The sequence below is a fragment of the Tachypleus tridentatus genome, chromosome 5, assembly GCF_004210375.1.
Source record: "Tachypleus tridentatus isolate NWPU-2018 chromosome 5, ASM421037v1, whole genome shotgun sequence".
NCBI classification, from domain to species: domain Eukaryota; kingdom Metazoa; phylum Arthropoda; class Merostomata; order Xiphosura; family Limulidae; genus Tachypleus; species Tachypleus tridentatus.
This window is the reverse complement of record NC_134829.1, coordinates 30,213,705-30,228,916: the sequence shown is the minus strand read 5'-3', so window position 1 is coordinate 30,228,916 and position 15,212 is coordinate 30,213,705. Positions and strand designations below refer to the sequence as shown.

The 15,212-nt window shown below is 37.2% G+C and overlaps 1 protein-coding gene across 12 annotated transcripts in view; it reads left to right on the top strand.

Annotated features, from left to right (window-relative positions):
* LOC143250832 (retroviral integration site protein Fli-1 homolog) overlaps positions 1-15,212 on the top strand; it is a 147,076-nt gene that overhangs the window by 95,488 nt on the left and 36,376 nt on the right. For all 12 annotated transcript variants that reach the window (XR_013028374.1, XM_076501898.1, XM_076501895.1 and 9 more), the window contains one exon: positions 4,144-4,194. Coding sequence is in view for 11 of the 12 variants with exons in the window: in XM_076501898.1 (XP_076358013.1) it covers positions 4,144-4,194 (51 nt within the window). In the remaining variant the exon portion in view is untranslated. The remainder of the gene's footprint in view (positions 1-4,143; positions 4,195-15,212) is intronic.

Here is a 15,212-nt window from a genome sequence, read left to right as displayed (position 1 = left end):
TTCGCGTCAAAAGAGACTCTCAAGTTTGAATCGTATAAAAGAAACGATGATTGGCTAGCGGTTTATTCTCAACTCTGTTCGTTGGAGCACTTTTCATATTTCGATGGCTTCTGAATAAAAACTGCGTACACTGAGAGCACGTGCTTTGGGTGTACCACGTGCAAAGTGTTGCGTGTCAGATATCGAGCGACATTGCGAGAAGTGGGGAGAGGCAAGGATGATGGAATAAGTGTGGATCCCCAGGACGAGGCTTAACAAATTCAATTCGGTGCTGCCCTGTACAAACAAATTAAGGAACAGATCAGCCCGTCTTCAACACTCAACATACGTGTTAATGAACGGTGATCTAATTTTGAACGCACCCTTCGGTTAATCACGTGCCCTCTCCGTGTTCAAGCTTTACATTTACAGAGCTTTAGCTAACACAAATCTATTGACAGAATGACTAAAAAATCACTGTTACACATCGTAATTATGCTGATAATATAGACATGTAACGAAACATACAGTTCGATCCACAGTTTGAAGCAGAACTAACGAACCAATCTTCCATCACACGAAAGTTTGCAAAACAAAAGATAGTGATAACTTTTGTTGAAAGACTCTTGAGGATTTATTATTTTCTTAACGATTTGAATGCCATTCAGCTACATAAGAAGGAGTTTGGGTCACGTATGCCATATAATATAGTTATTATTGTTTGACCAGATAAAAGTCAGCCTTCGATACCCGTGGTGGGCAGAACACAGATAGCCCATTGTGTAGCTTTGTGTTTAATTCAAAACAACTTAAAAAACTAATCAATTTTATTAACGCTAAAATCAGGGGTTCGATTCCCCTCGGTGGGCTGAGCAGATAGCCTTTGTGGCTTTGCTAAAAGAAAAACACCAGATAAAAGTAGCGCGTGGTTGATGGTGAATGCTATTAACTTAAATGCTTCTTTCAGTACAGAACTAGGGACGGCCGTGTTAGCACTTTGGGTATCTTTACATGAAGATTCTGAAACGAAGTAAAGAAATAAATAATAAAACAAAAATATACTTTAATACTCACTCTAGTTTCTTATCCTCCAGCGTGGCCGTGAATTTTACTTACATCGCGTTTGTTAGACATCAGAAAAATTCGCGACTTGCACCTTCTACCTCGTATTAATTGCTCGCAAACTAACTGGTTCGACGACATCTAAGTGTCGAATCCACGTGTCATGTTAAGTTGTCAACATATAAGCTTGGGGTCCACGTGTCATGTCAAGCTGTCAATATGTAAGATTGGTGTCCATGCGTCATGTTGACATCATGTATGTCTGGGGTCCACGTATCATGTTAAGTTGAATAAACATCTGCTGAAGTTTATTTCAACGAATCCTGTCACTCACAGGGGGCGCATGTGTTTTAATACAAGTCTGATTCCTGTCTGAGGTTGTGTGATAAATGTTATTTTTAAGGTTGAAAAGGAAAAAAAAAAACAGTAACTGATATTTTATCCTCAGTTAATGTAATTAACACAGAGTTATTACTTGACATATAAATATCAATATTTAGAAACAAATTGTTTGCTTTAAAATTTAGCGCGAAGATATAGATAAGTTAACTACCTGCGATATTTACCGCCGTGGTATTCACTCTCCAGATTTTAGCGTTATACGTCCCCAGTTAGCCGGCTGAGTCATATGGATATCGTATATCATTCCAAATCTATTTCCTGTTTGAACTTGTTATGACAAATGAATGAATTACGAAGGTTGAAAAATACTGACGTATTACCCTCAGTTTGATGTTTAACAACAGAGACCTATTTTACACAAGTCAAAAGCGCCGGCAGAAAATGAATAGTCTTGCTTACAGATGACTGGCTGGATGTATCACCTCCGTGGGGTTTAGGTTTGAACCTCCATCGAAATTTCTGTATGAAATATGAAAGCGTTACTCATGTGCGTTGTATTCGTAGAGGGTCGCGGTGCCATTAGCTACTGAGATTCTAATATGTCTGTAAAATTTAACAACCGTTATGCTTGCCAAGAATGATAAGGCATTATTAGCATTAAGCTATAGCACATATTTTATCGTTGTTCAACTCGGAAAAAAACACGCGGAAAGTAGGATTTCGTCTAAACAGAGCGTACGGATAATATTACCGTTTCAAACCTCTAACAATTATTTTAATCTAGGTATCTCTTTCTGAAAAGGCAATGATATATTATTCTTTGTCAAGTGACTACCACGTCGTTTTATATTCTTGATACAAACATTAGAGTTTCCGTCACTCTTGACCTCAGTTTCAACTTTACTTCCGGCATAAAAGATTTTATTTCTGCAAACACCGGAACGTAGGAAATGGAAAATCCCGCGTTCCGGTAGCGTTTCTTTCCGCTCGTCTTCTGACTCATGACCGCTACTCACTGGGCCACACGAAATGCAGCTTTCCATAGGGCGACAAAATAAGCATAATTCATTAACATGTGGCGGGAAAGGGCGCTTTAGCGCACGCTGATTGGTGCCTATAATAGTACGGAAACACACGAGCCACTTGGCACACGGTCCGGACGTCATAACTCGTTGAGAACGCTGATTGGCTGCGACCGGTTGGAGACGTGTCAGCAGCTATGTGGTTGAACGCTGATATTAAACGAGCGTTTATAAAGGATGCCGGAGCTAATCGATGAACCCATGGCGAGTGTGTTGTGTGTGTGAACGTGGTTGCTGAGATTTCGACAACCAGTGCTGCCGCAAGTCGAAGCAGGACAAAGTTTCTTGTCGACCACGTCGTCAGTGTTTTTCCATACGTCTTTCGCTGATAAACCCCTAACATATAGCACGTTGATTTTTAATCATTACAATCATTTCCCGAAGTGCTCGTGTGGCGGAGCAGGCCGAAAGCACGTGGACCTGTGGGGGCCGGTGTTTATGCTGTTCCGCGGCCTTTGAAGGGCTGGCATTGACAACCGTGGCGCGAGACGGAGAGTGTCCACATCAACTCCCGTGTCGCTACGGGACCGCGGATGTTTGTCGGTTGTGGATGCAGACTGGAAAGCCGACAGACTTTTTCCCGTGTAATAACGGTTCACCCATAGCAAACCTACCCATGCTTTTCACCGGTAATGTATTAAACGTGTTATAGTTCCTTGAAGAAAAGCTCACATTTTTATTTATAGATGAAGAATATAAAAACTGCCAGTTTCTTCTAGTTCTCTTATTTCATACCAAGAACGTCGCATTTTGCAGCGTAAACATAGCTTCTCTGGAACTGTCTCTCTTGTCTGTACTGAAAAATGTGCAACACTGAATATAATTTTTTTCTAAGTTAAATAAATACATTTGAGCACTAATATAAAAACAAAAAGAAGCACTAATTCGTTTGTGTTTTATTTTGTTTTCGGGGGGGGCGTGATTTAGTTGTTAACACACTCGAACTGTGTGTCTATAAATTTATTTTACGCAACCCGCTGGCTTAAAAAAAACAATTCGAGAATATATTTCGCTAAACACTTAATACTTTCAGATGTGGATGTGTTATAAAAGTGACTGTCAGTCTAATTATTCGGTTCAGAGTTGTAAAAGGTGTTGTTGACTGCTCACCTTTCTTATACCCATCTGTTCAAACTAAGGACGGCTACTAGTCTCTGATCTATACGAGTCGTTTAGCTTGAAAAATGATAAACCACTAATATATGACCTTCTTCATCGTATATTTAAAGAGAAATAAAAAATTAGAATGAATAAATGAAATATTTCTTCACAGTCTAATACTTGTATCGTGGTAATGTGTAACCTCTTATTTCTTATTATTATTTGGGGACGATATAAAATTTTAAAAGAGATTTGTCAAGTGTTTGTCTGGGTAAGTTGTCACCTGAAGATGTGTTTTATCAGAATAAGGGGAAAATATCAAATATGGTTTGATTAATTCTGAGACATTTTTTGTATATTTGTTTTGTGATTCTATACAATTCTTCCACGTTAAATGTAAGAATGTTTTATGTATATAATACCAATTGATAAATTATCTCATCTTGCCACATATAACCCGATAAAAATATTATTCTCATAACGATACATAGCAATAAACCTCTTTTAAACAATAAATAGACACAAGCAATTCGAAATTAGAGACAGACGTAACTTAGGTTTATTTTTCTTTTCACAGAACCGTCGTATAAAGGGGCGTGGCCTTCGCCTACTCCAACCCAACCTCAAGGTGAGTGTTTTTGTGAGAAACTCCCCGTCATGTTTGTTTCACCATAGCAACGTGAAGTCGAAAAGGAAAACTTAATATTCAGTTTAAAGAGTCAGTTTAGTTGAGTACTTCAAGATAACTTCTTTTCGTAATCTGTAGCTCAGGCGCAAATATATTAACAGAAACTTTAAAACTCTACTCTATTCGAAAACATATCATGTCTGCACATAAGGATAGGAAGATATTGTGAAAACAGAGTTCTCTCTGTAGAAATGGAAAAACAAAATGACTCGGAAACTTCTTAATAATACAGCAAGACTTGTTGGTTTCGGTTTCTGTTACGAATTGACGCGAGTCTGTTTGCAGTCTTTCAAAACTTCAAGAAATTGTTGAATTAATAATTTAGTTCATTTTGAATAGTTCGATTAGAAATTTGTCCAATCAATAAAATAGACAGATTGTTATTCTGTTTAGTGGTGAGGCCGATTTGCTGGCATACCGTTCAATATTACTGCATAGACCATGCAGTAAATGTATTTTGTTTCACCTGTTAAATTTTGTGAAAAGCGAAATCACTCGTATATATATATATCCAATAAAAATACATAACAAATCCTCAGATATTATCAGCGAAATTAATTATAATATGAATGATATTTTAGTTTGATTTGTTTCTGTGAAACTCCTGCGTTGTTAAGGACCCTGTAATAAGCATTCATTACTCTCGAATAATTTTGTGCATAGGTAATTTAGAAAAAAAAAATCTAACCCAATGAAGTCCGATCTCATCAGTAATTCTTGGATAGAGAACAATTATCTAATTTGAGAGGAATTACTCGACGCTAATCGACAACTAAGATATATCTTTTGTTATTATTACCAATATAAAACATTTGTTGTTATTTATTACTAATGACCATTAGGAAGAATATCTATAGACGATTAATAATAGATATAAGAGGTGGTAAATAAAGGTTCTTAAACAGCTTTTTAAAAATTGATTGAAGTTTATCGACTCAGTTTCATGCAGATTTGTAAAACAAAGATATCTTATGTTGTGATATTAAAATGTATTCCAGCGCGTGTTATTTTACTGAAGTTAGTTTGTTGGCTTAATATTTATAATAACGCAACTGAGGCTCTCACTAGTGGCTTACCAATTGTACCGTATTTTTGTTGTTGTTTTTCTAGTAAAATTTACATATTTTTTAGAATTACTAGACAGGTATTTATTAGAATTACTAGACAGGTATTTATTAAAATTACTAGACAGGTATTTATTAGAATTACTAGACAGGTATTTATTAGAATTACTAGACAGGTATTTCGATGTTTATTAGACTAGTTGTTATCGTTGTTTTATTATGTTAGGATAATTTAGGTTTAACGTATTTCTGTCTGCAGCTCGAATAATATATAAAACACATGAACAATGTATTTAATGGCGAGTTAAACAGTGTATGGAAAATGGTGACAATGTATCTGTTGTAGATCTCAAATACTGACATTTAAGACACAAAAACACGTGCTAATGAAATAAATAGAGGGGACCCAATTACTTTTTGTGCGGCGGGGAGTCTTTTATAATTATGCCACGGGTGCAAATTATCATTGCACAGTCTATTAAAGTGAAGATTCTCTTATTATTTTGAAACTCATTAAGTTTTCATGGTTGTCGTGGGACGGGTGTAGGTGAACACTGAATTAGAGGTGCTACAGACGGCTGATATGCATATATTTACTTAACCTTTGCTCGAAAATTTTCAAACAAACCAAACTTATCACTAATTTCATTCGCAAAACTAAAAATCTCACACTGTAGTTGTTTTCTTAATTCGTTATATTTCTTTAGTTGTTACTTTTACTAATCACTAGTAATATTATTAAACTGTATCGAACTGATTTCAAGTTTTGTTATTTATCATTTTTTGTTATTTTAATGGGTTGATTTGAGCCTTTAACAGCAGATTTATGGTTAAATTATGAAAACAACTATAGCAACATTATAATTCAGGTATTTAAATGAGAAAACATAAGGTCTGAATTAATCCGCATAACATAAAAGTACTGTTGTAAAAATACAATAAAGTAATGAGAGAAAACCACGAATTTTAAACATCTGTCAAACTCGGAATTTATTTAAGCCAATTTTATTAAGAACATAATTTTTCCCTTGAACCATGTGTAGGTTTTGAAGTTATCTAGTTAGTGTTTTATGTCTGTTTGTCCGTCTGTCTGTTTTTTTAATTTTGCGCAAAGCTACACGAGGGCTATCTGCGCTAGCCGTCTCTAATTTAGTGGGAAGACAGCTAGACACTACCAACCACCGCCAGCTCTTGGGCTACTCCTTTACCAGCAAATAGTGGGATTGACCGTTATATTATAACGCCCACACAGCTGAATGGGCTAGCATGTTTGATGTAACGGAAATTCGAACCCGCGACCCTTGGATTAGGAGTCGAACATCTTAACCACCTGGTCATGCTGGGCTAGCGTATTAACACTGAAAAATGTTTGAGACAAAACTCTTAGTAGCGACTTCACGTCTGATTTTCATTGTGGAACCAGTTAAGTATTGAAGGAAGATTTATCTTGGCTCAGCTCTGGTAGAAGTATGTAATTATATGTTACCCAACAAATTCCTAAAGAAATTCCAGTGATCATGTTCTTCAATTTGAACATGCTACAATAAAAGGTAGTGTATGTACTTGAAATATCGACAATCTTGCGTATTGTATTTTGTGCAATAAATAATAACAATAATAAAATATCGTATATATATTACTGGTGGATTAAACAATTACTCGATGATTATAGACTATACCTTTATTTCTGGAGACGGATATAACAAATCAATTGGTGAGCCCGATCTGCAATCCGAGAATTCTTGTATCGAGACCCGTTGCTTCAAAAACGTTCTCCGCACATTAAATTCATGTGTGTGCCTCGAGAATGACGGTTAATTCCCAGACATTGACACTGGATATTGTTGACTAGCTGCTTTCTTTCGAATCTGTAAGCTCAAAATTAGGGACGGCTTCACGCAGGTTGCCCTCCTTAGCTTTGCGCTAAATTCTGAAGAAATTATTTTTCTGTTTTTGAGTTGTATATTCTGAAAGAAATAAAAACAGCAAAAAAGGTATTTATCGAGAGATGAATCAATAAAGTTAAATTAAACAATCACGAGCTCTGTCACGTGTTGGCGCGGCGTCGCTAGATAGTTAAGACACCCGACTCGTAATCTGAGGATCACGGGTTCGAATCCACGTCACATCAAACATGCTCGCCTTTTCAGCCGTGGAGGCGTTATAATGTGACGGTCAATCCCACTGGTTGTTGGTAAAAGAGTAGCCCAAGAGTTGCCTTCCCTCTAGTCTTACACTGCAAAATTAGGGACGGCTAGCGCAGATAGCCCTCGTATAGCTTTGCGTAAAATTCAAAACAAACCAAACCCAAACTGTCACGTATTAATATGTCAGCATAGAACGATAGCTAAAAATGATTTGGTGTTATGAACTATTCGGTTATTTTATGTTTCCAGTGTTAAGAACTGCGTGAGATTCTGATAAGTAAGACCTGAATTAAGTGATGTATGAGACATTAGGTGTTAAAACAACAAGTTATTATTGAGAATAGTGGTCACCGAGCGAATTCTCATGTGATATTAATTGTAATTATGTTTTATTCATGACTATCCCTGAAAGAAAGTAAGTGTTCCCTAAAGACATGTTCAAACTGTGTATTCAAAGATTATTGGATTAAATCACACATCTTCTTGGATCTCATGTTATGATAATAAAACACACACACACACGTGGGGTATGGGGACAACATTGGAAATGAATAAAGCTATAAATAGCATACCAAGCGGAAAGTAGGGGGATAAAGAGCAAGTTCCTCGGTAAAACTTTTCATATAAGTAGCAAATTAGGCGTATTTGGTTGTAGTGACAGCCAAGTTATGATGGAAATCACATAGTGGGGAACAGAACTGAAAATCATGTGAGAATAGAGCAATATAATTATATGATATTATATGATATAATTACAAAATTATATAATCTTTTTCTTAAGCTCATAATTATCTTTCGACTATTTCCGATCTTAATCGGTTAGGCTCGGCATTGCCAGGCGGTTAAGGCATTCGACTCGTAATCTGAGAGTCGCGGGTTCGAATCCCGTCACACAAAACTTACTCGTCCTTTCAGCCGTTGGGGCGTTATAATGTGACGGTTAATCCCACTATTCTTTGGTAAAAAGTAACCCAAGAGTTGGCGGTGGGTGGTGATGACTAGCTGCCTTTCCTCTAGTCTTACACTGCTAAATTAGGGACGGCTAGCGCAGATAGCCCTTGTGTAGCTTAGTGCGAAATTAAAAACAAACTAAACTAAACTTTATCGGTTTACAGTAAGTCGTTATTTTTGACCGAAAATCTCATTTAATTTGAAAAAAAAAAAAAAATATATTGTCGGAACAGGGTGCTTTTTAACAACGTGTTCATAGATGACAACAATCTTGATTCAGATTTATACATGACGAAACAAATCATGAGGTGCTGACTCACAAATTATGTGGCGTTATTACTGATCACGTGACAGTTTCATGACCGCAGTTACTATTATTCAACAATATATTAATACAATTTCTAGAAAACTCACGAGGAAGTATTAGTTTTTGAACCATTAATTATTTAATGAGTCCCAAAATGGAACAAACACAAACAAACTGTGCATCAAATGATAATTATAACTCGATTTTTTTTCAAACAATAAAACCACGAGAAGTTATTTGACTTCATTCACACAGTTATTTATAGTTCTACATATTTAACGGGATTATAAAAGTAAATTACACTATTTCTAGCTCAAACTCAAAATAATCACTCACGTTTCTGTAATATGACATCCTGTATGAGGTTCCAACATTTTACGTCATTTCCGAACTCGAATATTAATGACTTCCTGTTGTAGCCCAACCCTCTGTTTCAGCCGATGTAACTACATGGATGTGTATGTTAAGAAATAACACGAATGCAAGTTACAGCCAATGCTTCATGTTAGTGCAAAAGTAAGGCAGTTTACTTGTACTTAATTGCAATGTTTCTAAAATTGGTTTGTGATATTTATGAAAGAGCGTTAAACTGTATTATATAAACAGACATAATAAAAAAAAGAATGTCAAAACAGTAAATGCACGATGGTTACGAAGATACAGGAGAAAAGGAGATTTCTGGTTCTTTTTTTTTTTACATTTTCAATTGTGTACACGTAAGATTTGTTTGTTTGTTTTGTATTTCACGCAAAGCTACTCGAGGGCTATCTGTGCTAGCAGTCCCTAATTTAGGAGTGTAAGACTAGAGGGAAGGCAGCTAATCATCACCACCCACCATCAAGTTTTGGGTTACTCTTTTACCAACGAATAGTGGGATTGACCATCACATTATAACGCCCCCACGTCAGAAAGGACGAGGACGTTTGGCGCGACCGGGATTCGAACCCGTGACCCTCGGATTACGAGTCGAATGTCTTAACACGGTTGGCCAGGCCGTATACGTAAGAGATAAAGGTATATTAAAACGCCACAGTAGTTTTTCGTTGATGATATTTCAGAGTTTACTTTATAAACATATTTTACTACTAAGAACAAGAACAGAAAATAAGGAAATCTCCGAGACTGAAGCAAATCTTTTTCATTATTATTATTATTTTTATTTCATCGTATTAACCCTCGGACGCTCCGAAAATTAACCCTAACTTCAAGTTTGTGTGCAGAGAGTCTGTTTTTCTGTGGGTCTGTCTGTTTAGCTGTATTATTGTTGCTTCTTTCTTTGTTTTTATGTTTATTGTTTTCCGCCAGGACAGCAGTAAGTCGACGGAGTTACAGCGCTAAAATCAGGGGTTCGATTCTCCTCGGTGGACAGAGCAGATAACCCGAAGTGATTTTCCTATAATATAACACAAAAACATACAGTTAGAACTTTAAAAATGAGATCACATTCGAAATTTTACACTAAGTTAGTTCCTTTTGTTATGAATATTACGAAATTAATAAGAATATAAAAAAGGCACAAACACTTTCCGTTTATCAATTCGCGAAAACTTGCACACAATTCATTTTAATTATTTACTTATTAAACAAGCATAAGTAATTTACTTGCTCTGATCCAACAGAACATCATACTCAATAATCAAGTGAATTACGTGTCGAATGAGATATGTAATTTGATTTATGGGTAACCACCAGTTTTGGACTAGAACCCATTTACGGAGTTTAGCATGTTGGGATGTAGGTCGGAAGGTCTAAGGCTAGAGCCGCGATATGCTGATGAACATGCTCGGTATTGTCAGTTGTGTGGACGTTATAGCTATGACAGTGTTATCTGGCGATTCAGTTGTTTCATCATTGGCCATCAATATAAAATAGCAATAAATCTGCGACCCTTGTAGGTTCTTCGTGTGTTCGTGTTGAAAAGACCAAGTACCAGCACAGTTGTGAGTGGATCACTTACATAAAAGAGACAGAAAAATGCACAATTACTAAAGGTTAACCATGGGGAATTTACCGCCTGAGGGCTAGAGAACTAATTCATTTTTTATCCAAGCTGTTACTAATTTACAGCGTTATTCATAAAGTAGCACAAAAACAGATCTCTTATTTACTGTATTTCACACCCCAGGGCGTTGGAAACTACAAAGGGGAACTGTAATTATAGTATTTGTGCAGTTCCGGGTTCTATTTTTCACACGTGATTTTTTAGTTCAATCCTAACGTGTGTTTGCTTTTCTTCTTTTTTTAATCAAATCAAAATTGTGGTAATAAAAATGGATTATCTGTTGGACTACTATTGCTGTCACACAAGGTAAGCTTTATAAAAATACTTGGGGGTGATAATTACATAGGAGGCATTAATTAGGGGCAATACGGTAATTCTGTCGAATTTCATCTCCGCCTCCGCTTTCAGAACATCAAGAACCTGTGGTACAGAATCGTAATTATTTCAGCCTTGGGCCTGGCATGGCCAGGTGGGTTAAGGCATTCGACTTGTAATCTGAGGGTCTCTGGTTCGAATCCCCGTCACACCAAACATACTCACTCGTTCAGCCGTGGTGATGTTATAATGTTTCGGCCAATCCCACTATTCGTTAGTAAAAGAGTAGCCCAAGAGTTGGCGGTGGGTAGCGATGACTAACTTCCTTCTCTCTAGTTTTACACTGTTAAACTACGGACGGCTAGCATAGATAGCCCTTGTGTAGCTTTGTGCGAAATTCAAAACCAAACCAAACCATACTTCAGCCTTAGAAAGTTTCAGATTTATATAGGGTGAGTCAACTACCTTTCGGATGCACTGAGTTGTTTTATTGAATGAAGTACAAGGGATAATTCTGCACTGTTTGGCTCGTAAGGCTCATGAACGACTTTTCAAATTCTAAGAATCTTTAATGGGGCGGAACTTTTTAAAGGATGTTTCCACTTAGATTCTCGAGGTGGGTTGTCAGTAGAGTTCAAAAGTGGCTCACTAGATTTTAATGTAAGTTTACATAAACAGAGTGAAAGGTGTGACAGATCGATTATGATATATCCTTTTCACTAACGTGTACGGATATTTAAATGAAACAAACAAACGAATCGAAGATCAATCGGCTGCTACGTGCATCAACTCGAAGGGTGATAAATGCGTACAATTACGTTATCATATCTCCCTATGATCATCTATGTGACAAAATATCGATGTATTTACCTTTCATGATATTAATGTACCACAGAGCGTTATTTACTCACGTGTGTAAATTTCACCAGTAGAATCTATCAGTTCTCATTATATACTTATATCAAACACCCGGTGTTTGGATGATGTTGGAATTACAGACCCTGTAAATCACATGCAATATGAACACGGTACCTTCACTGTTTTTGCCTCTGGAAGTGTCCCATATTGGATGAACAACTTACGCTGTGCTATAGAAGGAATAGCTCTTCGAATTGTTGGAAGATCAATTTTTCTGAATCCCAAGGTGTTGAAACTTGCCACAGACAATAACGTTTCGATATACACAACAATATTCTAATATAATTGGGTGACGGGTTTGGCCTAGTAGTAAGCATACCGAGCTATGAATCCGTGGCTCCATGGTTAGCGCCCCATTTTCATAAAATCGCGACTCCGCGCTTTGGGGTCAATGGGTGCATTATGAGAGTGTTGGTCAAGTTTCATTAATTCGGTTGCAATATCATAAAAGATGGCAGTGGATGCTCTTGACTTTCTGCCTTTCTTCTACTCTATGAGTTTAACATTGAGGACGGCTATCACAGATAACTCTTGTGTAGCTTTGCGCGAATATCCGACACAAACAAACGTTTCACAAAGTTCAGTTATAATATTTTGATCGTTTAAATTTTGAGATTGCTTCTTTTCGTAAAATATACCATCTGCATGACATTTTTTGGTGCTCGAGTAAGATTTGCTGTGTTATTTTGATGGAATTATTACGACCGTTAGCTTTTATTACCAGTTTACATAAATCTTAATAAATGAAAACTAATCAATTTCTAAACAAACAAAACATTCTCTTAAAATCCAAAATATCCAAATTCATCGACTTCAAGACCAAGTACTGAATAACCTACGCTAGTCTTGTGTTTTCAGTACTTTTCTATGTAACAGTCAAATGTGGGTATTTTTATTTCGAGTTAATTTTTTAAAACATGATCCAGGGTTTGTGATATGTCCTACGTTGGTCAAAGTTATTTTCAAGAAAGTGAAAAGAGAAAACTAGCTAAAACCAAGATAATCCAGGCTCAGAGCGAGAATCATCGTCAGATTGCACGAGCTCAATGGTGTCTTTAAATGCGATAAGGCTTAAGTGACTTGATTCCACTTTGGATTCGTCTTCTCAATTTTCCAGTTCTAAAGATTATCGATGTTTTGAATAGTTACATACGCCATGTTGGATATTTGTCTACTGTAAACATTACCTTACTACGCAGTGGGCTGTCTGCGCTTTGTCCATCACGAGTATTGAAACCAAGTTTCTAGCGTTGCAAGTCTGCATACGTACCAATGTGCCCCGGGGGGCTCGATTTGTCGACTAGCAACATACTCCATGCCGGTTACCAATCGACGGCTTTAACACTTTTCATAGAAACAGCTAAACAGCACCTTATACCTGTAATTTCAAACATCATACACCTATCTTTAAGCCTATGTATCACACGATCAATTAACAACACCAAGTTAAAAAATAAAAATCACTCAATCCCAGAGTTTCATCTACGTAAGCCATAGAATAACCTTTATAGACATTGTACTGTAAAGGGAAGAATAAATAGAAATTAAAATAACAAAAAATTAGAAGCCTCAATTTAAAGAAGAGTCCAGGAGGAAGGAAAAGGTCAAATATGCACATGACCTCCCAGGATTACAAAAACTTAAAGACTAATGTCGAAACGATGACAATCGAGAGTCGTACCTTGAGAGTTAAGAAACCTAAAAGGTTGAGCATTGTTTGTTTTGGAATTTCGCACAAAGCTACTCGAGAGCTATCTGTGCTAGCCGTCCCTAATTTAGTAGTGTAAGACTAGAGGGAAGGCAGCTAGTCATCACCACTCACCGCCAACTCTTGAGCTACTCTTTTACCAACGAATAGTGGGATTGACCGTCACATTATAACGCCCCCACGGCTGGGAGGGCGAGCATGTTTGGCGCGACTCGGGCGCGAACCCGCGACCCTCAGATTACGAAGCGCACGCCTTAACGCGCTAGGCCATGCCAGGCCCCAAGGTTGAGCAAGAATAAGTATAGAAACTAGGTTTACTGAAACTACTATGATACCTAGTAGTCTAACTCAAACATGGGCAGCTACCCCAGAAACTAGGTTGGATTTTGTGACCCACTCTTGACCTCGTTCAACTTTAATCTTAAGTTGTAGTCTGATTACAATTCTCTGCTATGACATACCCTTAGGACAGTTTAAGTTAATAGAAAGTTGTTTTAAGTGAGGAATGAGGAAAAAAAAAGGGTGTTTGTGACAACTGTAAATAATAAACCATTTGATAAAATGTGAACTTACAAAAGTGTGTTCTCATAAAGAATTAGAGAATCAAATGCAAACATTCCAAGGTTGCTGATGTTTACAGGTGGGCTCATTCTCTATCCGATGTTCTTTTCCTGCTGACTTTAAAGCTTAAGTGATTTAATCTTTACGACAAAAGGTTAATTTTGCGTAAGTTTATTTACTTCAGTTTGTTTATAGTTAGGTAAAAAGCTACACAATGGGCTGTCTGTGCTCTGTTCACCAGAAGGCATCCATGCTTGGTTTCTAGCGTTGTAAGTCTGCCAGACATACCGCTGTGGTACTGGGGAGGGGAGGGGTATTTACTGTAGTTTGGTTTATTTTGAATTTCGGGCAAAGCTATACAGGGTTATCTGCGCTAGCCGTCCCTAATTTTGCAGTGCAAGACTAGAGAGAAGGCAGCTAGTCATCACCACCTACTGCCAATTCTTGGGCTACTCTTTTACCAACGAATAGTGAGATTGACTGTCACATTATAACATCCCCACGGCTGAGAGGGCGAGCATGTATGGTGTGACGGGGATTCGAACCCGTGACCCTCGGATTACGAGCCGAGTGCCTTAACCACCTGGCCATGCCGGGCCATTTACTATAGTTCTTCGCGTTTGTATTCTAGATGTTACTATAGGTTATTTTCGGTAGACTGGTAATATTGTGTAAAAACGTAAACCTAATAGCGATACTATATAGACGACTGGACAATTTCTTTTTTTTTTAAATATGATTGACAACTTTTGCACACGTGGATTAAAAAGTCAGATAGAGTTTAGGTATGGTTATTTCTATTTTTGAACAACTGACCAAAGAGAAGAAAACTAGCAGCATGTGCCTCCATATCAGGCTTGTCCACCTCTTTCAACCGAATAATGTAATTGACTGTCGTGTGTGTAACGCATTAATCACCATAAGTGTTAAAAATATCTCTAATGCCGGACTTTTTGTTCCGCAGCCTGACATGTTAACTATCAGA